A 26251-nucleotide genomic window follows, 5' to 3' on the forward strand; every position below is an offset into this window, starting at 1 on the left:
TACAATGTTTTTTGTTTAAAGTGAAGTTTTCCCCCAAAATCATTTCCTTCCAAATATTGAAGGTATTGCTGCATTGTCTTCCAGCTTCTTTCACCTGACTGCTGCACCATCTGATTCTCATTACCAGATGCATATGTATGTACGTATTTATTTATCTTCTACCTACTACCTACCTACCTACCTGTCTACTTGCATACCTACCGCTGTCTGTCTACCTATCTACCCACCCACCCACTCACCCACCCGTCTATCTCTCCCTCCCTCCCTATCTGTACCTAAATTCCTTTACTTTCCTATAGGTGGCGCTGCAGAGGAGGACAGAGCAGAGCACGCCCCACTGTAGCAGGAGAGACTTCCCCAGTAGGGGGCGCAGCCCATAGGTGCTGGGTCTCGGAGAGCCGTACGCAACGTCAGGGGCGGGAACAACTCTCGCCCCGCCCCTGCCATCTGAGGCGCCCTATGATTGGAGGGAGGAGCCATCACTTGGCAGTGCCGTTGGGGTGGGAGGAAGAGGGTTTCGGCCGAAGGTGACGCTGAGGCGACGGAGGTGCGGAGAGCAGAGTGGGCCGTGAGTGAGAGCGAGCCACGGCAGCACCTTAGGCGCTCTCCCCCACGTCTCTGCGGTGAATGGCGGCGGGATGGAGCACGAGGGGAGCGGCGACAGCGGGGGGTCGGCCGGGCTCCTGCAGCAGATCCTCAGCCTGAAGCTCGTGCCGCGCGTGGGCAACGGGACCTTGTGCCCTAACTCCACTTCTCTCTGCTCCTTCCCAGGTACCGGCCCCACCCCGCGCCTGCGCACTGCGTGCCACGCCGCGGCCGCCCGGCTGCGCGGCGGCGCCCCTTTCCCGGCGAGCCGACTGGCACCCCGCCGTCCCGCCCGCTGGGGGCTGTTTTCCTCTTGGAAGAAGGTTCCCTCTCCCTCGGCCGAGAGCTGGGGGCCTTAACCCCTCCCCCCGTCGCTTCCTTGCCGGCCCCTCGGGCCAGGCCACCCCGAGCCCGCGCTGGGGACCCGTCAGTGAAGGGAGCTCAGTCACCGCCCGAACTGATCTTGCTCTTAGGAGTTTCCAGACGCCCCAGGTTCAGACATGAACTCGGCAGAGCCCTGTAGGCGGCCGTCCCTCCTTGTATGGGGCACTGGAGGCGGTCATCCCCGCCCAGCCCCTTTCGTCCGCGCCGGCCTCTCGGCTTTCCCAGCTCGGACAGCGCATGGTCCCGGCCGGGCTGAGGGCCGTCAGTCAGAACTCACACACCCTTTGTTTCTAGTGTAGCCCAACCCCTTTACGAGGGGAGGAGGTCTGCCGATCGCTACCACCCAAGTTCAAATCCACTCCCTCCACCAGCTTCTCTTTCTAGGAATCACTTTCTGAGACCTGTTGCCGAACCTCCCACTCATGCGTTCGAGGTCTTTGATGCAGCTTCTTTTTGATTCTTACACCCGCTGGAGATTCTGCTGGGCCTGGGAGCAGGGTTTTTAAAAATTAGAAATCGAGATAGAAAGCTATCGTGTTCAGAAAACTGAGAGGAGGAGAAATTACTTGGGAAGGCCGAAAATAAAGCCTTTGACGGGAGAGCACGGTTGTGTGTTGGCCCTTTAAAGGCAAGAAGGCTGAGATAGGGGTGATTGAAGGGTGAGGTTGGGCTCTCCCGCAAAGCTGGCAGATACCTTGATTCAGTAAACAATGCGAGAACCGGCCTGAGACCTGCAAAGGAAGGAGGGTTGGATTACTGACTGCAGTTGTAAACAAGGCACCTGTGATTTCTCTTTCGCTGGGCAGCGACTGCCAGGCGCCATTCAGCGGACACCAGGGACTTGATGTGTATTACCTTCCTGGTATTTTCCCGGACAGGTTTGTGAAATAGTTAATAAGATAACCGTGTTGGGGCAGATGCAGATGTTAGCTTGAAATCATGCCTAAAACGATAATCTGGCAAAAGGTATGAAAAGGTACTAAGATCACATTTGACAGTGACAACAGAAATATATGGCATTCTGGAGACACTGTCCAAAAAATGAAATGTTCATGCAGTCTGGAGGCAGTACTGAACTGGATCGGTCTGTTTTCATTGTTTCCTTACTTTTCCCACAACTCTTTATTTGGAAAATTTTCAAACCTACTGAAAAATTGAAATGATAGTATAACCAATATCTATATGCCCTTTACTTAGATTCATTATTAACATTTTGATTCTTTCACTTCCTCTCTAAATATATATATGCATACACATAACATTTTTACTTTCTGCGAGCCTTTTGAAAGGAAGTTACAGAAGTGACAACGCTTGACGCCTAATATTTCAGCACGTATCATTTAAAATGAAGACATTTTCTGCCACAACAAAAAAAACACATCACACCCAAGAAATTTAACATTGATAGAATATTATCTAATATATTGGCCTTATTTAGATTTTCCCAATTTTCCCAGGTGTTCAAATAATGCCATTTTTAGCTTTTTTCCTTTTTTTTTTAAATTTATTTTTTAATTTTGGTTGCGCCGGATCTTCATTGCAGTATGTGGGACTTCTTAGTTGCGGCATACAAACTCTTAGTTGCAGCCTGCATGTGGGATCTAGTTCCCTGACCAGGGATCAAACCTGGGCCCTCTGCATTAGGAGCATGGAGTCTTACCCACTGGACCACCAGAGAAGTCCCTCCTTTGTTTTTTTTTAAATTCCAGGATCTAATCAAGGGTCCCACATTGCATTTAGTTGTCATGTCTCTTTAGTCTTGTTGAATCTAGAACAGTTCCTCCATCCTTGTTTCAGTTTCTTTTTTTTTTTAAAGGATTTTCTTATTTATTTATTTATTTATTTATTTATTTTTGGCTGTGTTGGGTCTTCGGTTCGTGCGAGGGCTTTCTCCAGTTGCGGCAAGCGGGGGCCACTCTTCATCGCGGTGCGGGGACCGCTCTTCATCGCGGTGCGCGGGCCTTTCTCTATCGCGGCCCCTCCCGTCGCGGGGCACAGGCTCCAGACGCGCAGGCTCAGCAATTGTGGCTCACGGGCCCAGCTGCTCCGTGGCATGTGGGATCTTCCCAGACCAGGGCTCGAACCCGTGTCCCCTGCATTAGGGGGCAGATTCTCAACCACTGCGCCACCAGGGAAGCCCTGTTTCAGTTTCTTGAGACAGACATTTTTGAAGTCCAGGCTAATTGTTTCATAGAATATTCCATAATCTAAATTATCTCATTTTTTTCTTCGTGATTAGATTCAGATTAAATATTTTTGTTCAGAATGCTGCCTACACAGGTGATGTTGTCCACTTCCCAGGGCACCTCATCAGGAGACATTTAGTGTCAGTTTGTACCTTTATTGATAACACTAGGTTTAATCATTTGGTGAAGATGGTGTTTATCGATCTGTCCACTGTAAGGGTACCTTAATCCTTTTGTAATAAATCATGTGAGGTGATACTTTGAAACTGAATATTCTGTTCAATCTGTCTCGCTTTTAGTTGCCTTTTCTTTCTCTAAGAAAAGATTGAGATAAGTGGATTTGGAACAATAGTTTTAACATGTCATAGTAGAGAATCTGTAGCTAAGTGAATTGTTTTGCTTTCAGCAATTGTTCTGAAATATTAAACTGCAGTATGTATTTGAGTTTATGGGAACTTCTTTGAATATATGACTTGGGGGTGGTGATCACCAGGGATCATTCATTTAGCAGGTATACGTTGGTCAAGTGCAGGCTCTGGGCTGGGGGTATAAACATGCATGAGATAAAGCCCTTGACCGCAAGCTGATCAGAATGTGATGGGTAAACACATTGGGTAAACACACAGCCTCCCTGCTATATCTCTTCTTTAGCTGGAATGGACAGTAAGTGCATGAACTGTAATCCCTTTGGAGGCACCAAAGCCTGCTGACAGTGAATGTCGTTCACTGCCCTGATTCTGGAATTGTTTCTATTTTGGCCCCACAGAAAAGGTTCCTTGCATTTTATGCCAACTCAATATGGCAAAATCATTGCTCTGAAATAGTCTGCGGTTTATCACTGTTAGGAAGCTTTGAATTGATTTTTTTTAAACCTGCATTTGCAATTTAGCTATTTAGGTTCCTGCCTAACCCTCCTTATTGCAAGTTGTTCAGATTTCTTTTGTTGTTGGTGGTGTCATTTTTAACAAATCTGAGTGCTATGAAAGGCAGATTTTTTTTTTTCCTGTATCAGGAATAACATTCACTTTCTGAAGGTGTGAATTTCATTATACCTTCAGTGTCAGTGTATCTTCTGATAAACTAAAACTGACTAATGTTTTGGTTGTGCTGTTGTTGGAATCAAGAATAGGTAACACTTGGATCAGTCATTTACTCATTCAGTCAACAAATATTTACTCAGTGTCTATTGTGTGTCTGTTGTTTTCTAGGCACCAAGTAAAGGTGTGTTAGTAAACAAAACAAAAGAACTTTCATTCTAAAGGGGAGAGAGAAAACAAAATTTAAAAGTATGGAAAAGACCAACATAACATTGTGAAGCAACTATACTCCAATAAAAATTTTTTTTTAAAAGTATGGAAAGGAACAGATGGTGGTGAGTGTAAGACAGGGTAGGGGGATAGTAAGTGGCAGGTGTTGTGTGTCAAGTGGAATGCTGTTTCACTTAAGGTCACAAGGAGGCCCTCTCTCATGGTGCCATTGGAGAAGAAATCTGAAGGGAATGAGGAACAAGCCCCGCAGCCGTTGGGAGAAGAGCCTTGTGGGCGAGGGGCAGCAGGTTCAGAGGCCCTGGGACCGGAGCTTGTTAAGCAACATGAAGGGGGCCAGTGCAGTGGGTGGAACAGGGTGGGCAAGGCAGGGAGAGGAAGTGAGGTCAGATCCCAGAAAGCCATATTAGAGGGTTTTGAGCAGAGGAAGGATGATCTGACTTACTTTTTTTTTTTTTTTTAAGTATACAATTTAATGATTTTTTGCAGAGTTTGCAACCATCACAAAAAGCAACTTTAGAATATTTTCATCACCCCAACAAGAAACCTTGTTCCCATTAGCACTGACTTTCTGGCTTTGTGTGGAGAATAGATGGAAGGCCAGATCAGGACAGATAAGATCTAGCCAGGCTAGGCCCAAGAGACCACTGGGATTGAGGCAGGCCGGAGGGGCACACAGAAACAAGGGATGAGTGGGCAGTTAGTTAGGCAATGGCCTCAGGAGAGAGGTGGCAGCTGGTAGTCCTGGGGGGCAAGTCGTCACTGTTAGGAGAGGAAGAGTGTCTAGGAGAAACTCGCTGTTTTCCTTTACTCTCACACTGCTGCTACACTCAAACACTTCTGGCGCCAGATGTGTGGTTTTTCCATGCATCAAGCAATTCTGGGACACCAGTTGGGTGTCCTGCAATTCAGTTCAGTTCTGACACTGGCTACCTGGAGTCAGCATCCAGTCCCACAGGTTAAAGGCTCAGTTCCACAAGACTGCCCCAACCCCCAACTTCAGATGCCAGTCAAAAGTCCAGGTTGTCCCATGTGCTTCTGACCAGCTGAGGTTCCCATGTCCTCCTTCTCGTTCAATTATTTTGCTAGAGCAGCTCATAGAATTCAGGAAAACAGTTTACTTATTAGGTTACTGGTATATTACCAAGGATATTAAAGGTTGGAAATGAACACCAGATAGAGAGGTACATAGGGTGAAGTCTGGAAGGGTCCCCGAGCACAGGCGCTTCTGTCCCTTTGGAGCTGGGGTGGGCCACCCTCCCAGCACATAGATGTTTTCACCAACCCAGAAGCTCTCTGAACTCTGTACCTTTGGAATTTTTATGGAGGCTTCATCACCTAGGTATACCGATTATTAACTCCCTTCTAGCCTCTGTCCCCTCTCCAGAGAATGGAGGGTGGTGCTGAAAGTTGCAAGCTTATAATCATGGCTTGGTCTTTCTATTGACCATCCAGGAGCCCACCAAGAGTTGCCTCATGAGAACAAAAGACATTCCTGGAAATTCCAAGGGATTTAGGAGCTCTGCATCAGGAACCAGGGTCAAAGACTAAGTATTAGAACAAAAGATTTTCCTAGCAGCAGTATCTACAAGGGTTTTAGGAGCTCTGTGTCAGGAATCAGGAGTAGAGACCAGTATATATATGTTAGTATTTCACAAGGGAACAGATGGATCCCCTGGCAGGTAGGTGGGGTTGGGTAAGAGAGGGGTCTCACAGTGGGCAGTGTGGACAGATGCAGGCTGATGGGCAGTTAGCATCTAGGCAGTCCGGCATCGAGTTGCAGGACTGAGTAGGACTGCAGTTCCCAGGACCGAGGCAGTTTACTTAGAACCCTGGCATCAGAGGCACTGGCTGTGCTCATACAGTTGTTCGACCTGGAACATAAGGCAGAGTGGGGCCAGCTGAAAGTATGGCTGGGTGCCAAGCCTCACGATTCCCATTTCCATTTCTGCTGATTGGGGCCAGGTTGGTCTTGAGGCCTTGCTTGGAAATGAGGTGACTCAGCTGTGGAGGCTAGAGGGCTGGGGAGCCAGCCGTTACAAACCCCTTTTGTTAACACAGGACTCACCTAGAGGATTCTGAAATCTGTGTGGCTTTTCTCTTTAACTCAAATATCTGTCTGAAAAATATTCTTAAAGATACAAACACCCTGTGGGCAGGGATCTGTGTCTTTTTAAAATTTTTGTTTTTGTTGTTCACTGACGTGCCCGGCATATGGAATGGGCTCAGTAAGTATTATATTTGCTGAATGAATGAACTCCCAGTGCTTGTGTTAGTTTGCTATTGCTACTGAAACAACTTAGGACAAATTTAGTGGCTTGTCATCCTACGGTCCTGGAGGTCAGAAGTCCAAAGTGGGTCAGCAGAGCTGCTTCCTTCTGAAGGCTCTAGGGAGAATTTGTTTTCTTGTCTTTTCCAGCTTCTAGAGGTCACCTGCATCCTTTGGCCTATGGCTCCTTCCTCTATCTTTAAAGCCAGCAGCATAGCATCTTCAAATCTCTCTGGCTCTGACGCTCTTACAAGAACCCTTGATTACATTAGGCCCACCTATAAAATCCAGGCTAACCCCCACCATCCCAAGATGCTTAATCTAATCACACCTGCACACTCCCTTTTGTTATGTAAGGTCGCATTTTCATAGGCTCTGGGGTTGAGGATGTGGGCATCTTTGGGGCCTCTTCTGTCACCAGTGCTTAGTCTGATTTCCCCTTATAATCTTTTTTTTTTTATGAAACCACTTCGATGGCAGTTTCTCTTTTTTTAAATTTATTTATTTATTTACTTTTGGCTGTGTTGGGTCTTCGTTGCTACATGCGGGCTTTCTCTAGTTGCGGCGAGGGGGGGGCTGCTTTTTTTTTTTTTCATTGCGGTGCGTGGGCTTCTCATCGCGGTGGCTTCTCTTGTGCGCTCTAGGTGCGTGGGCTCAGTAGTTGTGGCATGTGGGCTCAGTAGTTGTGGCACACGGGCTTTGTTGCTCCGTGGTATGTGTGATCTTCCCAGACCAGGGCTCAAACCCATGTCCCCTGCATTGGCAGGCAGATTCTTAACCACTGCTCCACCAGGGAAGTCCCTCTCCTTACAATCTTTTATTTCAGATTAATAACCTGATTTATTCTTCAACACGGGGAAATGATGTGACTTTAGCTGCCAGAGTAAACAAAGCTGAAGATAATGCACTTTATTTGAAACAGTGAACAAGGAAATACTGTAAGATATGTAGACAAAGATTTTTGACTGTGTGTTGACCCAGGGGAATGAAAAGTACTATATGATAATCAATAAATAGCTATTAAATAGATGGCAAATTAAGGCGCAGTAGATTAAAGGGAAATCAGTTTTTAAAAAATGTTTTATTGATTGAGGTTTGCCTTAGCTGTTACAGTCCTGTAATAATCCCATCCATCTGAAAAGTGTTTTATAAATTGTACTACTCATCTAATGTAATACAGCCTTTTTTTCCTACTTAGAGTGACTTAAGTGATGCGATATAAAATATGTAGGCACTGAGCTAGCTGATGGATGTAGCTCAGGGTTATAGGAAGGTGCATGGTGCTTCTCCTTCTCAGAGACTCAGGGAGGAGCGGACCTGCTGTGCCAGATCTTGTTTGCAAACAGATTCCTTTCAGCTTTCAGGAAAATCGAGATATGAGTTGATAGCCCAGCAGGCCTCCTTGGGCAGGTGCTGTGCTCCAGAGAAGTGGGAACAGGTGAGTGATGTCTGCTAGGGCTGCTAGAACAAAATACCACAGACTGAGTGGCTTAAACAACGGAAGTGTATTTTCTCACAGTTCTGGAGACTGGAAGTCCAAGATGAGGGTGCCGGCGTGGTCAGGTTGTGGTGAGGGCCCTCTTGGGCCACCTTCTTGATATGTCCTCACATGATGGGGAGAGAAAGAGAACAAGAGACAGAGAGAGAGATCTCTCTTCCTCTTATAAGGCCACAGTCCTGTCGGATTAGGGCTGCCGCACATGAATTCAGTCCATAGCAGTTGAGTAGAACACCCGAGTGTCCAGACCCACTTTTACTGAAGTTACCAACTTAGTGTGTCTCTGGCAGATCAAGGCCTCACCTGCCAGTTCACTGCCCCGATGGTTCTGTGGCAGCCAGTAAGAAGCCAAGCTCCAGTAGTGCCTTGAGTTGCTGCGGAAAGCAGTGCTTGTCTCTCAAATTTGGGGCGCTCCAGCAGAAGCCCCGTGACAGCTAGGCCCAGGAGTGGTCTCATGTCATTGGTGGCAGACAGCAGCCAAGACGGCAGCTGCTCTGGGGTCTTGGAGGCAGGTTTGTATCCCGTTTGTCCACCCCTGGGTAGTGGCATTCCTGGTGTCCTTTTAGAGTTCTGTGCACACTGGGTGGTGTAATGGAGTTCAGAGTCTCTTAAGTGATTTGGGGAGGAGCTGGGAAGGACTGTGGGATTGAAGACGGGGTTACTGCTTTAGCAGGGAACTGCATGACGCTGTCCTGTGGCTTGGGGATGAGCTGGCAGTGGGTGGTACACAAGGGGGCCTTGGGCAGGGGAGGCCAGGGTGCAACAGCAGCGGCCCAGGCAGGAGGGATTTATCAGGGAGGGGCAGTACCTGAACACCAGACTCTGCAGCCTCTGGAGCTGCTGCCAAGAAGAGGGCAAGTCTCCTGGGCTGTGGAAGCAAGAAGGGCTGGTGCCTGAGGCTGGAAAGTAGGCTGCAGTGGTATCTGGTAGAGTAAGTCCCCTACGTATGAGTTCCGTTCCGAGAGCACGTTCGTAAGTCTAATTTGTTCGTAAGTCCAACAAAGTTAGCCTAGGTACCCAACTAACACAATCGGCTACGTAGTATTGTACTGTAATAGGTTTCATACAAATAATACATAAACACAAAAAATAGAGACAAGATTTTTAATCTTACAGTACAGTACCTTGAAAAGTACAGTAGTACAGTACAACAGCTGGCATACAGGGGCTGGCATCGAGGGAACAGGCAAGAAGAGTTACTGACTGGAGGAGGGAGAGGAGGTGGGAGATGGTAGAGCTGAAGGATCACCAGCAACAGGAGATGGAGGGCAAGCTGCAGTTTCACTCACGCCTGATGTTGATGGAACGCATGTTCGCATCTTTGAAAGTTCTCAACTTCAAGGTTCGTGTGTGGGGGACTAACCATACAGGTTTGTTCCTGAAGACGATGGGGACCCAAACCCTGAGGATTGAGAATCCTGCCCACAATTTCTGATAGATACTATTGACTGGAAAGGGTTTTTGTGTGTGTGTGTGTGTGTGTGTGTGTGTGTATGTGTGTGTGATTCTTTTGGTGGAGGAAGAGCAGTAGTTAGTATACATATATTATTTTACATATTATACATATATTCGTTTTTTTATTTTATATATATTTAAGTTTTAAGCTTGGGACATTACTGTTTAATCACTTTATACTCCATATTACATGATTTAGACTTGGTTTAACAATTTGCTAAACACCATCGAACAGAATAGACAAGTTTCGACAGTATTATAAAATTATTCTGAAGATGTATCTTGTTCAGCAGAAAGAAAAAGAAAACTCATACCAGTGGTTTGAAACCTTTTGTAGCTATCTGATAATTTGTCACCAGAACAGAAGTACCAAAACACCCTCAGTCGTTTGTTATTTTTAATAAGCATTGAGCCCTAGATGAGGTGTCCCTGATGCTTTTATTGAGAGCCTTCCATCCAAAACAAGAGCGAGGGACTTCCCTGGTGGTCTAGCAGTTAAGACTCTGCACTCCCAATGCAGGGGACCTGGGTTCGATCCCTGGTCAGGGAACTAGATCCCACATACTGCAACTAAGAGTTTGCATGCCACAACTAAAGATCCCGCACGCCGCAACGAAGATCCCACATGCTGCAACTAAGACCTGGAGCAGCCAAATAAATAAATATTAAAAAAAAAAAAAAAAAAAAAAAAAAAAGGACTTCCCTGGTGGCACAGTGGTTGAGAATCCGCCTGCCAATGCAGGGGACACGGGTTCGAGCCCCGGTCCGGGAAGATCCCACATGCCGCGGAGCAGCTAAGCCCATGTGCCACAACTACTGAGCCTGCTCTCTAGAGCCCACAAGCCACAACTACTGAAGCCCACATGCCTAGAGCCCGTGCTCCGCAACAAGAGAAGCCACCGCAATGAGAAGCCCACGCACCGCAACAAAGAGTAGCCCCTGCTCGCCACAACTAGAGAAAGCCCGTGCGCAGCAATGAAGACCCAATGCAGTCAAAAAAAAAAAAATTAATTAAAAACAACAACAGCAACCAAGAGCGAGACATCCTAATCTAGGTGTATGTAGAATATGGTATTAATTGAAACTTTGACTTAATATGTGCAGAGAATTAGTGCAGCCATCAGTGAGAGTGTGGAGGGTGCCTGGCGGGGATTTGGCCCCACCTCTAATCACCCCTGGCTCCCTAACCCCTCCTCCCCTCCTCCCAACAAGAGTAAAAATAAATTGATTTGGGAAAAACCACACACAGCAGTGTGCTTACAACTCAAATGCAGCTTCAAGAAAAGCCCCTGGCCCTCCCCTTTGCCACTCTCCCCTCTCCCCCAGCCCACTGATGCTCCTCACTGGTCGCTCTTTTTTTTTTTCCCCCGTTTTTTGGCTGTGCCCCACAGCATGTGGAATCTTAGTTCCCTGACCAGGGATTGAACGTGCGCCCCCTGCATTGGGAACGTGGAGTCTTATTCACTGCGCCACCAGAGAATTCCCAAGCTTTTTTTTTAAAATTTAATTTAATTTTATTTTATTATTTATTTTTGGCCACATTGGGTCTTTGTTGCTGTGCGCAGGCTTTTTCTAGTTGCAGCGAGCAGGGGCTACTCTTCATTGCGGTGCGCAGGCTTCTCTCTCATTGCGTTGGCTTCTCTTGTTGAGGAGCACGGGCTCTAGGCATGTGGGCTTCAGTAGTTGTGGCACACAGGCTCAGTAGTTGTGGCTCGCGGGCTCTAGAGCGCAGGCTCAGTAGTTGTGGCGCATGGGCTTAGTTGCTCCGCAGGATGTGGGATCTTCCCGGACCAGGGCTCGAACCCGTGTTCCCTGCATTGGCAGGCGGATTCTTAACCACTGCGCCACCAGGGAAGCCCCCGCTTTGTTTGTTTTATCAAAGTAAAAAGTGAATGGTCATAAACCCTCCCCCAGCCCATCCTATTCTCCAGAAATAACAATTTTCTATATCTTAATATACAGTAAGAGGTGGCACAGAGGGTGAGGGCGTTGCTTCCAGCGTGGGTCAACCTGGGCTCTGCCTCGTGCTGCAGTGTGGACTCCAGCAAGTTTCCTCACCTCCCTCTGCTTCTGTTTCCTCATCCAAGAGTCAGAGATATTAATATGTGCTTCATAGAGCTACTTTGAGAATTACACGAGTTAATATTTGTCAAACACTTAAAACAGTGCCTGTGCATGTTGTAAATATTTATTAAATAAACATATGTCCAGATTTTTCTGAGTAGACAGAAGCATTTACACACATTTGTTTCTTTTGTTTTTTGTTTTCACAAAAACAGGATCTTATTCTACATACTATTCTGAAACTTACGTTTTTTTACTTCCCAATGTGGCTTGGGCATCTTACCCCATCAGTATTTAAAGAGCTGCTCCTATTTTTATTGATTGTGTAACGTTTCATTATGCGGATGCACCATAACATGTTTCACAAGTCCTCCATCGACAGACATGCAGTTGGTGTCTAGTTTTTGCCAGTACAGTCAGGAACCTCGTGACCTTGTCCTTGCCCTTGTGTATTCCTGGAAGTAAAATCACTGTGGCAAAGGGTATGCACAGTTGACTATTTTGGATACACACTTCCAATTTACCCTCCAGAGATGGCTTTCTAGTTTGTGTTCCTACTGGGAGTGTAAGGTGCCACCTGTGAAATACTGTGCTGACAACCCTTTACTGCTCAAAAAACCTTTGATGGTACCTTCTAGGGCTTACATGTTGAAGTCCTTAGTTTGGCCTTCAAAGCCCACCGTAATGTGACCCCATCTATCTTTGCGTCCTTAACTACTGTTACTCTTATAAACTCTTTGCTTCAGTCAGGTCAGCAGTTTTTAACCAGGGTAATTATGCCCACAGGGGTTGTGTGACAATGTCAGGATATTGTGGTTGTCACAACGGGAGAGAGTGCTACCAGCATCCAGAGGGTAGAGGCCAGGGGTGTTGCTCCACATCCTGCAGTCGACAGCCTCTCACAACAAAGAGTTAAATGGTTCAGACGTCAGTAGTGCTGTGGTGCAGAAACCCCAGTTGAGCTGTTGACTGATCTTTAAAATTGCCTGTTACTTACCTGCCTCAAGTGCAGGGATGGACAACAGATTTCATCTAGTGTGACACCTTCATTATATCCATATATGGGTAAAGAGCTCTCTTGAGAATTCTGAAGCCATGCCTGGGCCCACTGGGGGAAAATGTTATGTCTGCCATTTGCTAAATCGTAAAGTCATAAGGGCAGGATGGTATCTCCTCCTTTTTTTGTATTTTCCAAGATATCTCATGCATAGGTTTGTATACATAGTTGTTGGACAAATATTTTAATGTTTCCTGAGTTACTGTCATCCTAAGAGGGACAGAACCAGCTCCTCTTCTAACCTGCCCTCTCACTTGCCATTTGGCCTTAAGCGAAACATTTACATATTCTGGTATTTATTTCATGTCTTAAAGAGCTTTGATACCCTAATAGGAGATGATGGGTTGATATTTACTGCATTGTCTTGAAAATGATTGTTGAATGAATGTAATTGTATATAGAGCTTTTCCATTTGAGATGACTGAATAATCAAGAAGGCAGGGATGGTCATCAGGCATTGACTGCATAGCACCCTATCAGTGGTACTTACATTTGTCCTTATGGGAGGGAAATCATTTAAGTGAATTTTCAAATCTGGGTGAACCTTTTCTTCAGTGTTTGGGAGTACAGGTAGCTTGTCAGGGGTTGGCCAACCTTTTCTGTAAAGGGCCAGATTGTAAATATTTTAGGCTTTGCAGGTCATATGGTCTCTGTCACTGTTTTAGCCCTGCTCTTGTAGCTTGAAAACAGCCATAGACAAGACTTAAATGAATGGGCATGGCTGTGTTCCAGTAAGAGTTTATGTACACAAACAGGTGGTGGCCATAGTTTACTTATCCCTCCAGAACCATCAATGTTTGGATATTTGACTGATGAACCTTCATTGCAACTGAATGGTTTTAAAAATGAAATAACTGGGCATAGTGGCTACTCCTTTGTAATGACTGCACTGGGAAAGGCGGTGATGTACGACCTTTCTTTGCTTTCCCTTGTAGAGATGTGGTATGGTGTGTTCCTGTGGGCACTGGTGTCCTCTCTCTTCTTTCATGTCCCTGCTGGATTACTGGCCCTCTTCACCCTCAGACATCACAAATATGGTAGGTTCATGTCTGTAAGCATCCTGTTGATGGGCATCGTGGGACCAATTACTGCTGGAATCTTGACAAGTATGTTAGCCATTAAAATACAGTCAAAATGTTTCATTTGACTAGTTAGTTAATTTTAGGAACCGCTTTAGAAACGTGTCTCAGATGAAGAAGAAAGAGTGATCTTTAACCACAGATCCTGTTTTTTTTTATGTATTGTTTTTTTTCTCACCCCAGTCCCCCCCTTATTTGGCTAACATCTTTGACTTACTGAGTCAGATTTTGTCTCGCTGGCTTCAGGGAAGCCATGTTAAGCTTTGTGAGACAGATCTTGTGAAATAGGTCACTAGCAAAAGAAGATATTTGTCTTTTTGGAAGCTACTCCTCCTTTCTCTTCAGCTGTCACTTCAGTGATTTGTGACCTTGCAAGCTGGTTGACAAATTACTTCCACTCATCCAGGTGTAGTTATTTTAAGGATGGAAGAATAATTCTAATGACAAGAATTATTATTTAGAAAAGTACCTGGTTGTTTTTTCCTCTCAGGACTTTCTGAATAAGAATTGGAGTAACATTCATAATTATAAATTATTTTTACCTGTCTGGTGTTTTTTTGGGGGGAGGTGTGGCTTTTGCTCATGTCAAAGGGATGAGAATAAGTTTAAATCATTTTTAAGCTCATAATGAAGTATAAATAACATGTATATTCTATATAAATTAAAAATTATAAGAAAGCAAAACTAAAAATCCTCCATTACTGCATTCCTAAGTGGTATCCACAGTTTGCATTTTGGTGTATGCTTTCAGACTTTTTTCTAGGTATACATGTAAACATAAATTTTTTTCACTGTAAATTTAAACCTTGAGCTTCAAGCAGAAATCTCCCTCTCTGACTTGAGGGATTTTTTGGGGGACAAGGTGGCCTAGTTTCTCTGTGTTCCATAGATGATGAAACCTTTGTGATAACACGGGGGAGGAGGCCAGTTTTCTCCTGTTTGCATTAAGGAGTTTCCATAACCGGCCTTAAAAAATATTTTTAACTATATCACCTACTGCTATCTTTAGAGACCCTCTGCTCCAGTTTCCTTGCTGGATTACTGTTCCCCAGGACCTGTTTCAGATTTCTCATCAGTAAAATAGGGATGCTGTGTGAGGACTAATTGAAAAAATGTGAATATAAAATACTTAACCAGAATATCTACCACATAGTAATTGTGCAGTAAATGTGTTCATGTCCTTCTTCGACTCTAGTGCATGCAATCTATTCCCTTCCCATTTGCTGCTCCTTCTGGTTTGCTTTTTCCTGTCTTCCCTTAATCATCCAAATCCCACTTTGGGACCCAGTTCAACTTCTTTAAGCTTCTTCCGACTCAACCCACTTTTTTTGGAGACAAATTACAAAGGGGCCCAATGGAACATGTGCCTTTCAGATGTTAGTAGCACAGTGTTTGTGCATTGCCTCTGGCGGTGGGCATTTCAAAGTCACAAATGTTCCTGGCAACCAACACAGGTATTGATTAGTATTGTTCTTCTCCTTAAAATATGTCGATATACCATCACATCACATTTGTAAAAGATGTAGATACTTGATTGAAACACTATATTTCATCTTGCATTACTCAGAATCTACTTCATGTTTGTGTTTCTGTCTTGTGTCTCCAGCTAGCTTCTGTGATCAAGGAGAATTCCGTTTGGAGCATTTTGAGGTGGGGCGGGGGGGCGGTTGGGCGGTCGGGCGGTCATCTGAGATGTTTGGATCTGTTATTTTCAAACTATTGAAATCTTGACTTTCTTTGTACAACGCTGAGTCCCTGTGAGCAATTCAGGGTACCTGGGTAGAGAGAGATGTTTGTTTTGTTTTGTTTACTCAATTTCTAGGAAGTTACAGTGACTAACATAATAAAAACAATTAATGATGTGGGTAACAGAAAGGACTCCCCAAGTATCCCTCACCTCTCGCCCTTTGAATGAATAGCAACTTGATAGGCTTAGAGTCCCCCTCTTTTCCTTTTCCCACCCCTTTCTCCATCCATTTCTTGAGGGGAACTCTGAGTACAGTACAAAGTAGAGTGGGGTTTCCCTGTGGCTGCTCCTGAAATATTTCTTGCTCAGTCCCACAGGGAAGATTCTTTGTCATTTATTGCCAAGAATTTGTTAGGTACCTGTTAAATGCATGTGGAATAAGAGATGTTTTTGAGTTTGTAATCAGGTTACGTGGAAATCGCCGTCTTTGTGATTTCGGCTATGACTTCCAGGTGATTTTATTCAATAAATCTAGGAGACTCTCAGTTTAAAGGATTCACTTTTCAACACCTAAAATCACTTGTCAGTGATTTGCAAACCATATAAGGAATACTTAAAACCTAGAGTAGTCAGCAAAAAGAATAGACAAAACAAAACATTTCTGTAATGTCTAAATTTTAATGTAAAAAATTTAGAACATTCTACTGGTAGAATTTTAAGTGCTATATTTTCCTGATTATATTAACCTTTTTTTTTAAACATTCTTGAATTTTTGAACAGGTGCAGCAATTGCTGGAGTGTACCGAGCAGCAGGAAAGGAAATGATTCCATTTGAAGCCCTCACCTTGGGCACTGGACAGACGTTTTGTGTAGTGGTGGTCTCCTTTTTACGGATTTTAGCTACTCTATAGCACATACCCTTGTGCTATGATGGCGAACCTAAGTTTCATAGAATCCTCAAAAAGAATACAGTATGGAATGTGTTTTCTTAGTTCTTCAAACGGGAAGCAACTTGGATGAAAAGGTATATGAAGAACATTTCAGTCCTTTCTTCAATTTGAAGCTCCAGGAATTAAAGATCTCTTTGGACTCATTGTTCTCAACGAAAACAAATCAAGTTTCTTTTCTTTCTTTCTGATGAAGGTTGGCATCCTTCACACTGAAATTTATAATGTTCTGTGAGAAAATGCAACGTTGCATATTTCAGAGAAACTATGGATCATATTAGTTTATTTCTGAGCAGAGTATACTTTACTAAAATCTAACTTGATCTAATCTTGATTAAAATTTGGCAGACTCATCTCTTGCTACATCTTCATGACAGTAAGTGCCAAGTAGGTTTTGGTTGAATATAGTGTTGTGAACAAATTTGGTGAAATTTGTTGCACACAAAAAAAATCTATAACTCAAGTAGTGGCTTCGATTCCACTGTTTAAAGAAAAAGGAGCTAACTACTGAATGATGTGACATTTTTATGGATAACTATCTTGACCTCTGATTATTTAATATATTTTAAGAGATGTGAATTTGTTTTTTTGTACATTTTATCAAAATAAGCTAGATAATTGAGACTTTTTCCCCCAAAGCTCCTGTACTACCTCTTCCTATAACTTTTATTCTATTGCTTTTATTTAGTTTAATTGGAAACATACCCTATTAAATAGTTGGGAGTTGAAAATTTTCACCCAGATTGTTTAGGACACTCTTTGAACATTGAGGCACACGCACAAAAAGATACTTTAAACGTTCTGTTACTGTTTTTCTTAGTGACTTTGGTTTACTCATGGCTCTTGAAAAATTGTATAAGTGCAGCTTAAACTAGAGTTAGTGGTTATGGATTTCCTAGTCTTAATGTGGTTACCTAGTGGTGGGTCTTGAGCTCACTTTTACAGTATTGGGTATCACTCCCAGAAAGTGCCTAAAGTTTAATTTTCAGATATGCCTTCCACTGTGCCCTTTACATTTTCCTTCAAGAGAATTTATATCCTTAAAGAGAATTAAATATCAGAGTTTTTTAAAACCCAATTTTAGCTATTTTAATTTTTCTTCTAATGCCTAACTTACTTTTTCATTTAAAGGCCTGAAAACTGTAACCTTCAAAAGAAAAAGGATTGCAAAAATTATCTAACTTTATCCTTACCACCTAAACTGTTCTGTATGAAATACAATCGATGTTATCTGTTTTCAAAATAGTTTCTGGTAATTTTATCTGACATTTTTAAAGGAAGGTTTTCATTGTGAGTGTAAGGCTAACTGCCCATGAGGTCGTGTGCAGTTCTATTTGATTTAAAGCAATATGCACTCTGGCTTCTGATTAAAAACAGCCAGGAGTACCAATTTACCAGGGATAGTCAAAGAGAAAAATTACAAAGGATCACAAAAAGTAACTGGACATTTTCTTTTAACTAATCGTCCATTAGACCACTTATCAAAATTATAGTGTTATATACACATAGACTAGGTGGAAAATTACAGGAGTTGGAATGTAGGCAAATGTCTTTACAAATTCCCCAACAAGATTACTCTCCAATGCTCAAATCTTTCTTTCAAGCAAATTTTTAAGTCTTTAGTTGAAGACTCCATTTTTCAGTTCAGTGAGCCGGATTTGGAAAAGTAGCCCTTCAGTTTAAGAAATTTGTTGTAGGAAATTATTTTAATGATCTCTATTGAAGGATGCCTCTTAGCATTCTCACCTAAAACATTCCTTTGGATAGAATTTCACAAATTGAACGTGGGCCAGTGGTCAGTGGGCTCCTCCCCCTAAATACTAATTTTTGAACATACTGATCCATGATTTATTTGGTTTATTTTTCTTTTAGAGCCAAGACACAAAAATTAATGCATTTTGAAAGTTGTCTTTGTTTTCATCTGTTTCTTGTTTGATTATCCACTCTTTTTAAAAACTTCAAATATAAAGTGTATCTTCAAATTATTGAATATTTCATCCATCCCAGTCTGTGAACATTCTCCTGTGAATAAATGTATATAGACTTTATATAGCTTGAGATTTGTGGCTTGAAATATTTTCAGGGAGAAACTATTTGAATGATAAGGAATGTCTGTTCCCCCTTAGAGTTTATTTTTCTTTTTAATTTCTCATCTCAAATACACAATTAGTTGGGGGTGGTTGCCCAGATGAAAAAATATTGGCATTTGTGTTGAACATTTTATCTTATCACATATAGCTTCTGAGAAGTTTTGCCAACTACTGACTTTCCTAGAGACACGTGCAACCACCCCTCCCTTAGCTGTGCATCACTTTTCCTTTTTTCTATGAGTGGGAAGGAGGCAGCCCCAACCATAAAAAGCTGATTTCTGGATTCTTTAATATTGAGGTTTTAGGGTAAAGGCGCTTCACGTAAACTTAAATCTGTATACAAATGAGTAATGAATATTCCAAGATAAAGATGTCTCTTTGTGCTGTTAACTCATTTTTTTTTTTCAGCAAAACATTACCTAGGATATGTCTAAACTAGGTGAGAAAAAGTTCATGCAAATAATTATCTTTAAGCCCTTATGTTTTCTGAGTCGTTAAATTGTATGTTAGCTTTTGATTCCAAAAGCTGCTCTGGTTTGAATTAAGTTCTTATTACAACTGCAGTGCATACCAGCCTTCCCTAGGAGACCATCTCCTGGAATGTGAAGTCCTGGTGCCATTAGCTGTCCACATGCAGAAGGTTCTGTGTACGTGCATTTCTTTTTTGTGCACTCTGTCAGGCTGGTTGTGGCTAAAATCAGCTCAGCTTTTTGTATTAGATTATTTCACCAAATGCTACAGTCAAAATGATCTAATCTTTGTACCATAGAAAATTATTTAAATTTTATTTTTCTACTGACATTTCTAATTCTGGTATATATGTTTATCAATAAAGAGTTACTTTTAATTCTGTGAACTAGAACCGTTATTTCTTTTTCAGTGGCCAATGAGTTTAATCTTTCGTAATAAGGTTTTCCAACTTAAGTTTTTTTTTTAGTACTTAACATATATGCTTAACTGTATTTCTTTTATGTTCAACTCACTAGTTTATGGTAAAATTTTTGTCCAGAGATCTGATTAAACTGTACTTACATGTGAACTTGAGTCTCATTAACTCCACTTTGTGAGCTATATATTACCATCAAGAAGCTTTTGTATGATTACACACTGGAATGGCTGAAAGCTGATATAGTTTGTGAAAAACATGTATTATTTCAGTAGTAAGTCCACATGAAGGGAGGCTCCGAGGTTGGTTTAGTATTCTATGACATCATAAATCTTTTTCTGCTCTGCCATTTTCAGTAAATTGGATTGTCTGATTTGGGTAGCTTACCCCCTGTTCACAAGATAACTGCTGCAGTTCCAGGCATTGCAGACAGACATACAATGTCTGGTAGGAGACTACCCATCCATTCTCTCTCTAATTTTTTTTAAATTGAGGTGTAACATACAGTAAAGTGCACAAATCTTAAATGTATAGCTTGATGAATTTTTATGTATTTATACACTTAATGCGGAGTGGTAGCACTTCGATCAAGATACAGAATGTTTCTAGCACCCCTGAAGGGTACATGCAGAGTTCAGCCAGAAGCCCCCAAGATACGTATCCAGGACCGAACAGAGGAGGATCTCTTCTAAAAAGGTGATAACCCAAGACAGTGGAAAGAGACTATGGTGGATGAGGGGCTAAAGATGCTGAGTTTGGCAGGAAGGATCCCATAAATTATTACCAAGACAACACGGTAATAGTGAACCAGGAAACTTGTAGGGAGTTGGGATTTGTACTGTGGCCAGCTGGAGAGATTTGTCTAAAGGCTTTGCTCAGTTCCAGCCTATTTCTATTGATATTTTGTGGGATTATGTGCCCAGTGTTGCCAGATTCTCCAGTTTTTCAGAGGAATTGGAAATTAGATTATTTGAAATCTCTTAATTTTTAAGTGCTGTTATATTGGGAGTTCCCCAAACCAACAAACAATTCTTGGACACCAGCAGTGTGTCCAACAATTCAACTCAATTCTGACACTACCCAGAGATAGCACCAGATTCTACAGGTTAAGGGCTCAATCCTACAAGACCGACTCCCACTGCACCCCCTGATTCGAGAGGCTGGTTGCAAGTCCAGGCTGTTACCTGTGCTTCTGACCGACTGGCTATAAATGGTTCAATTAATTTGTTAAAGTGGCTTACAGAACTCAAACATTTTACATACTAGATCACTGGTTTATCATGAGGATATAACTCAGGAACAGCTGGATGGAAGAGATGCACAGGGCAAGGTATGAGGAAGGTGAGTGGAGCTTCCATGCCCCCTCCAAGGGTGCCATTCTCCCCAAACTTCCACTTGTTCACCAACTGGGAAGCTCTCAACCCTGTTCTTTTGGGGTTTTATGGAGACTTCATCACGTATGCATGATTCGTTAAATCACTGGCCATTGGGAACTGATTCAACTTGTCGCCCCTCCCCCCTCTCCCCAGAGGTGGGGCAGGGGAGGGCTGTGCGGGGATGTGGGGACTGAAAGTTCAATCCTCTAAAAACACGGTTAGCTGTCCTGGCAACCAGCCCCATCCCTAGGCGCTTCTAAAAGCCATTCATACAACACAAGACACCTTTACCACTCTCAACACTTAGGAAATTCCAGGGGTTTTGGGAGCTGTGAGCCAGGAACTGTGGATGAAGACCAAATATATATGAGAAACACATTTTGGTCATCTGAGTGACCAAATGTATATTTCTTCGAAATCATGATATCACAGCTGGCCGCTAATTTAACTTCATGTAAAATGCTTTTCAGGTCGAACAATGCATGTCTTTATGCTGGATTTGGCTGGCTAACCAATTTTTGACCTCTTTACTAAACTATTTGACACAACAGAAAATAGTTCCCTGGTTACCCATAAAGTGGTCAGAAACTTTGTAAATTTGAACCAATGTGTGGAGTGCTAGTAAGCTGTAAAGAGGAGAGTGGGAGAAGTAGGGTAATGGAGGAGTCTGCTGAAGAACTCTGGGGTATCCTTTTCCCCAGACTCAGACCCCAGGGATGGGGCAAAAGGCTACATCCCAGTTTGTCACTGTAGGGTTTATTTATGCTGTCCAAGGAAAACGAGGCTGAGAATGGTGAAGTCCCAAATACTGGGTCCTAATTTCACATCTATTTTTCTGTTATTCTCACCTAAGAAAGATTTACTGAAATGGGTCATAGACCTAAATGTAAGAACTGAAACTGTAAATCTCTTAGAAGAACACAGGAGTAAATTTTGTGATCTTGGGTTAGGCAAAGCCTTCTTAGATACAACCCCCAAAGCAAGAGGGACATTAGACTAAAACTAGATAAACTGGACTTCATCAAAATTAAAAATTTTTATGCTTCAAAGGATGCCATCAAGAAAGTGAAAAGACACCCACAGAATAGGAGGAAATATTTTCAAAACATATATTTTATAAGAGACTTGCGTTTATAATATATAAAGAACTCTCTCTTAGAACTCAATAACAGAAAGACAACCCAATTTAAAAATGGGCAGAGGGGGACTTCCTTGGTGATCCAGTGGCTAAGATTCTGCACTTCCAATGCAGGGGGTACGGGTTCAATCCCTGCTCGGGGAGCTAAGATCCCAAATGCCTCACCGCCAAAAAACCAAAACATAAAACAGAAGCAATATTGTAACAAATTCAATAAAGACTTTAAAAATGGTCCATATCAAAAAAGTCTTTAAAAAAAATGGGCAAAGGATTTGAGTAGACATTTTTTCCAAAAGAACATATACCATGACCAATAAAGACATGAATAGATGCTTAACATCATTAGTCATCAGGGAAGTGCAAATCAAAACTGTAATGAAATGCCATTTCACACCCACTAGTATGGTTATAATCAAAAAGATAGAGTGTTGGCAAGGGTGTGGAGAAATTGGAGACTTCAGAAATTGCTGGTGAGGGTATAAAATGGTTGCTTGTGAAAACAGTTTGACAGTTTCTTGAAAGGTGAAGCACAGAGTTACTATGCGGTCCAGCAGTTCCACAGGTATATACCTAAGACGAATGAACTTTGAAAATGTGCTAAGTGAAAGAAGACAGTCACAAAAGACCACATCTTGTATAATTCCATTTATATGAAATGTCTGGAATAAGAAAATATAGAGAGACAGAAAGATTAGCCTAAAGCTGGGGATTGGGGAGAAATGGGGAGTGACTGCTAATTGGTCAGAGGTTCCTTCTTGGGGTGATGAAAATCTTCCAAAATTGACTGTGGTGATGGTTGCACATGTCTGTGAATATACTAAAATGATTGAACTATGCACTTTAAATGAGTAAATTTTGTGGTGTGTGAACTATGTTGCAATCAGGCTGTTTTAAAAAGCTTGTTGGCATAAAGGCACCATAATGTCCTTTTTTTTTTTTTTTAAGTTATACAATTTTTATTTATTTATTTATTTATGGCTGTGTTGGGTCTTCGTTTCTGTGCGAGGGCTTTCTCTAGTTGCGGCAAGTGGGGGCCACTCTTCATCGCGGTGCGCGGGCCTTTCATTATTGCGGCCTCTCTTGTTGCGGAGCACAGGCTCCAGACGCGCAGGCTCAGTAATTGTGGCTCACGGGCCTAGTTGCTCCGCGGCATGTGGGATCTTCCCAGACCAGGGCTCGAACCCGTGTGCCCTGCATTGGCAGGCAGATTCTCAACCACTGCGCCACCAGGGAAGCCCCCATAATGTCCTTTTAATCACAGACATGTTTCATCTATTCCTTGATTTAGATAACACTAAACTGGGTGACACAGACCCTAGTCCAGAGTATCAACAGGGAGCAATTATCAGCTGAAAAAACCCAAACCTGAACAAATAGGATGTTAGTTGATGATATCTCATTTGCATCTGATTACTGCCTCCCAGAGTTGGATTATAATTAAAAAATTTTAATCTGACAAAATGACAAGCATTATATATGGTTGTATTTCCATATGGATTAACTTGAAGGAAGGACTGGTGTGGATGATGTCTGAATTCTAGAATAGAGCTGATCCTTGTCGTTCGCAGTACTTATATCTGTAAGGTCATCGTGCACACTCAATTAGCAGAAATACAGGGTTGAGTTCCTGTGGGTCTCTGGTTGTACCATTTTTGTCAGCTGATCAGTACATAACCTTGCTTTATGTGTGTTTCTGTTCAAAGACACTGAATTTAATCTCTTTCTTACAAATAATGATATGCAGTGTTTATAATGAAACAATTATTTCAATGACAGCATGTTTGTGTAATGTACAACACTGAGATTGTACTACTTTAACTTTCCCCCTCAGTCACACACACACAGACACACACTACACATATAGTACTCATGTACAGTAAATGCATACAGCACTGTAAACACATACTATATAGTGTGCAGTAATGCAAATAAAGTCCCCCAAAAATGAAAGATTTAGCGTTTAAAGTTTTATAAAAACGTTAACTAAAATCTTACTGTTGATAGAGCTGCAGGCTGCGTGATGGCACAGTGCACGGTGTGGTTAAACCTCTCGACCTTGGCTTGCCCCACAAAAAGCAAGGGAGAGGTTGGTGGAACTCATTCTGCAGAAGAGGAAGAGGGTGGCAGGTTGACATCTGTCAGTTCAACCTCAGAGGTTTGGCTCTCACCACTTGTTGATGGAGTCGGCAATTTTCCCTCCCAAACTGGCTCCAAAAATTGGGTCAGCCCCGTCTGCCTGGCTTTTTGCCTCAAATCTTTAAGCATCTCGGCATAGGGGGCAAACGCACAGGAGGTTAAGCGCTTAAATTTGAGGCTGCGATCAAGCATAGGGTCACACTCTTCCATGTCACTGAAAATTTTTTCCAAGGCAGAGTTCCATTCTGATATTTTGGCCGCTGTAAGAGGGACAATTCCTGGACTCTTAGGCTGACTTTCATCACCATCTTCATCATCACTGACTCCAACGCCTTGTTTTGCCATCTCGTCCAAGTCTTCGTTGGTGGGTTCTACTGCCTTCTCTGCCAAAATTTCCTCCACATCTTCTTCTCTCATGTCATCAAAGCCTTCTCCACTTATCTGCCATGCGATATGCATTATGTTTTTGACACTGTTCTTTATACTTTCTGTAACACCTTCAAAGCCTTCAAAATTTTCTACGCAGTCCGGCCAAACATTTTTCCAACAATTATTGATAGTAGCCTGCTTGATGTTGTCCCACGCTGTGCCAACATAATCAATAACGTTGCGTATGGTGACTGACTTCCAATAGTCCATCATGGTAGTTTCCTTGTTGGCTCTGAGAGCCTCAAAAGCCTTGCTATAAAGCTCCCTAGTATAGTGCGCCTTGAAGGCTTTTATTATGCCCTGATCCAGGGGTTGGATGAGAGACGTAGTATTTGGGGGCATGAAAAGAACTTCTACGTTGGGGTGGGCATTTCTGAGTTCTTCACAGCAATGGACTGGGGCATTATCCAAAATTAACAAAATCTTGAAGGCAAGGTTTCTGCCGTGAAGATAGTATTCAACTTCTGGTATGAAGCAGCTGTGGAACCAATCAGAAGTCATCCACGCTTTTTTGTTCCACCTCCAATGCACCGGCATATGATTCACGCTTTTCCCTTTAAGTGCTTGTGAACTTGGAGCTCTGTACACCATTAGGGGTTTGCATTTAAAGTCGCCCTTGGCATTGGCGCACAGAAGCAGGGTTGCATAATCCTGGAATGATTTAAAGCCAGGGGCTTTGGAGGCCATTTGCGTTATATAGGTTCTTTTGCCAACGTCTTTGTAAAATAGGCCAGTCTCATCAGCGTTGAAAACCTGCTCTTCCACGTACCCCTTTTCCTGTATAACACTTAGCAGGTATTTTTTAAATTCTTCCGCAGCCTCCTGATCTGCAGAACTTGCCTCACCTGCAAGCTTAACATTACTCACACCATATCGTCTTTTGAAACGTGCAAGCCAGCCAGCGCTAGCCGAGAAGGGTTTCACGTTTTTCTGACCCTGGGTAACGTGACCGTAAATTTCTTTGGCTTTCAGCCTCACAACAATGCTGTCCACCACACCTTTTTTATCGGTTGTCATCTCATGAATCCACAAATTGAGCCGCTTTTCCATCTTTTCCATAGCTTCCTCACGCACTATAGATGTCACTTTAGCACTTTCCGGAGCAGCCTCACGTACAGATCGGCGAATTTCCTTTTCCTTTTTCTTGATGTACCGGATTGTTGACTCATTAACGTTGAACTCACGGCCAACAGCACTACAACTCATGCCTGAACGAAGCTTATCTAACACACGTATTTTCTCCATAAGGCACATCACAGCCTTCTTGCGCTTAGGAACACTAGGCAGCACCGCAGCACTACGCTCAGGGGTCATTTTAAACAGCGAAATCACCAACAAAAAGCACAAAAAATGCAAAAAACGCGGCACTAAACAGATTGCGAAGAGGACACTTATTTAGAGTACGAGAGCCGAAGCAAGATAGCGGATCATCTGCCTCCAACGACGGTACAAGCCACCACTGGTTGACTCAGAATTTTCACTCTCTGCGCATGTCCGCGAATAACCCCAGAAAGCACCGCGAATATTGATTTTTGGGGTGACAGTAAATTTTAACAAGTAAGCGAATACAAAAATAGCAACCTGTTAATAACGAAGGTCACCTGTATTCCCGTGGACAAAACAAATTTCGTTTAAGCATATTTACTAAATCAAAGCGTCTGGTAGCGCTGGAGACTACAAGTTCCAGCATGCACCGCTTCAGCACGGAGCCCGTGTTCCG

General features: G+C 42.9%; 2 protein-coding genes across 3 annotated transcripts; one reads left to right on the forward strand and one right to left on the reverse strand.

The window, feature by feature from the left end:
- Positions 1-504: 504 nt before the first annotated feature.
- On the forward strand, positions 505-18524 carry TMEM170A (transmembrane protein 170A). Of its 2 annotated transcripts, none has more exons than XM_007182610.2 (3): positions 505-771; positions 13699-13869; positions 16310-18524. In XM_007182610.2, the coding sequence occupies exons 1-3, from the start codon at positions 639-641 to the stop codon at positions 16438-16440; spliced, it is 435 nt and encodes a 144-aa protein (XP_007182672.1). In that variant the 5' UTR covers positions 505-638; the 3' UTR covers positions 16441-18524. The 2 variants fall into 2 exon arrangements, with proteins under 2 accessions (XP_007182672.1, XP_007182673.1); XM_007182611.2 differs by having other exon boundaries at positions 13699-13800.
- On the reverse strand, positions 15452-25999 carry LOC130705769 (tigger transposable element-derived protein 1). Its single transcript, XM_057534780.1, has 2 exons — positions 23962-25999; positions 15452-15617 (listed from the first exon to the last, which is right to left on the reverse strand). Exon 1 carries the CDS (start codon positions 25843-25845, stop codon positions 24064-24066), a length of 1782 nt encoding a protein of 593 aa, XP_057390763.1. The 5' UTR covers positions 25846-25999; the 3' UTR covers positions 15452-15617; positions 23962-24063.
- Between the last annotated feature and the right edge of the window lie 252 nt (positions 26000-26251).

Source organism: Balaenoptera acutorostrata, chromosome 19 (assembly GCF_949987535.1).
Source record: "Balaenoptera acutorostrata chromosome 19, mBalAcu1.1, whole genome shotgun sequence".
In the NCBI taxonomy this organism is placed as follows: Eukaryota; Metazoa; Chordata; class Mammalia; order Artiodactyla; family Balaenopteridae; genus Balaenoptera; species Balaenoptera acutorostrata.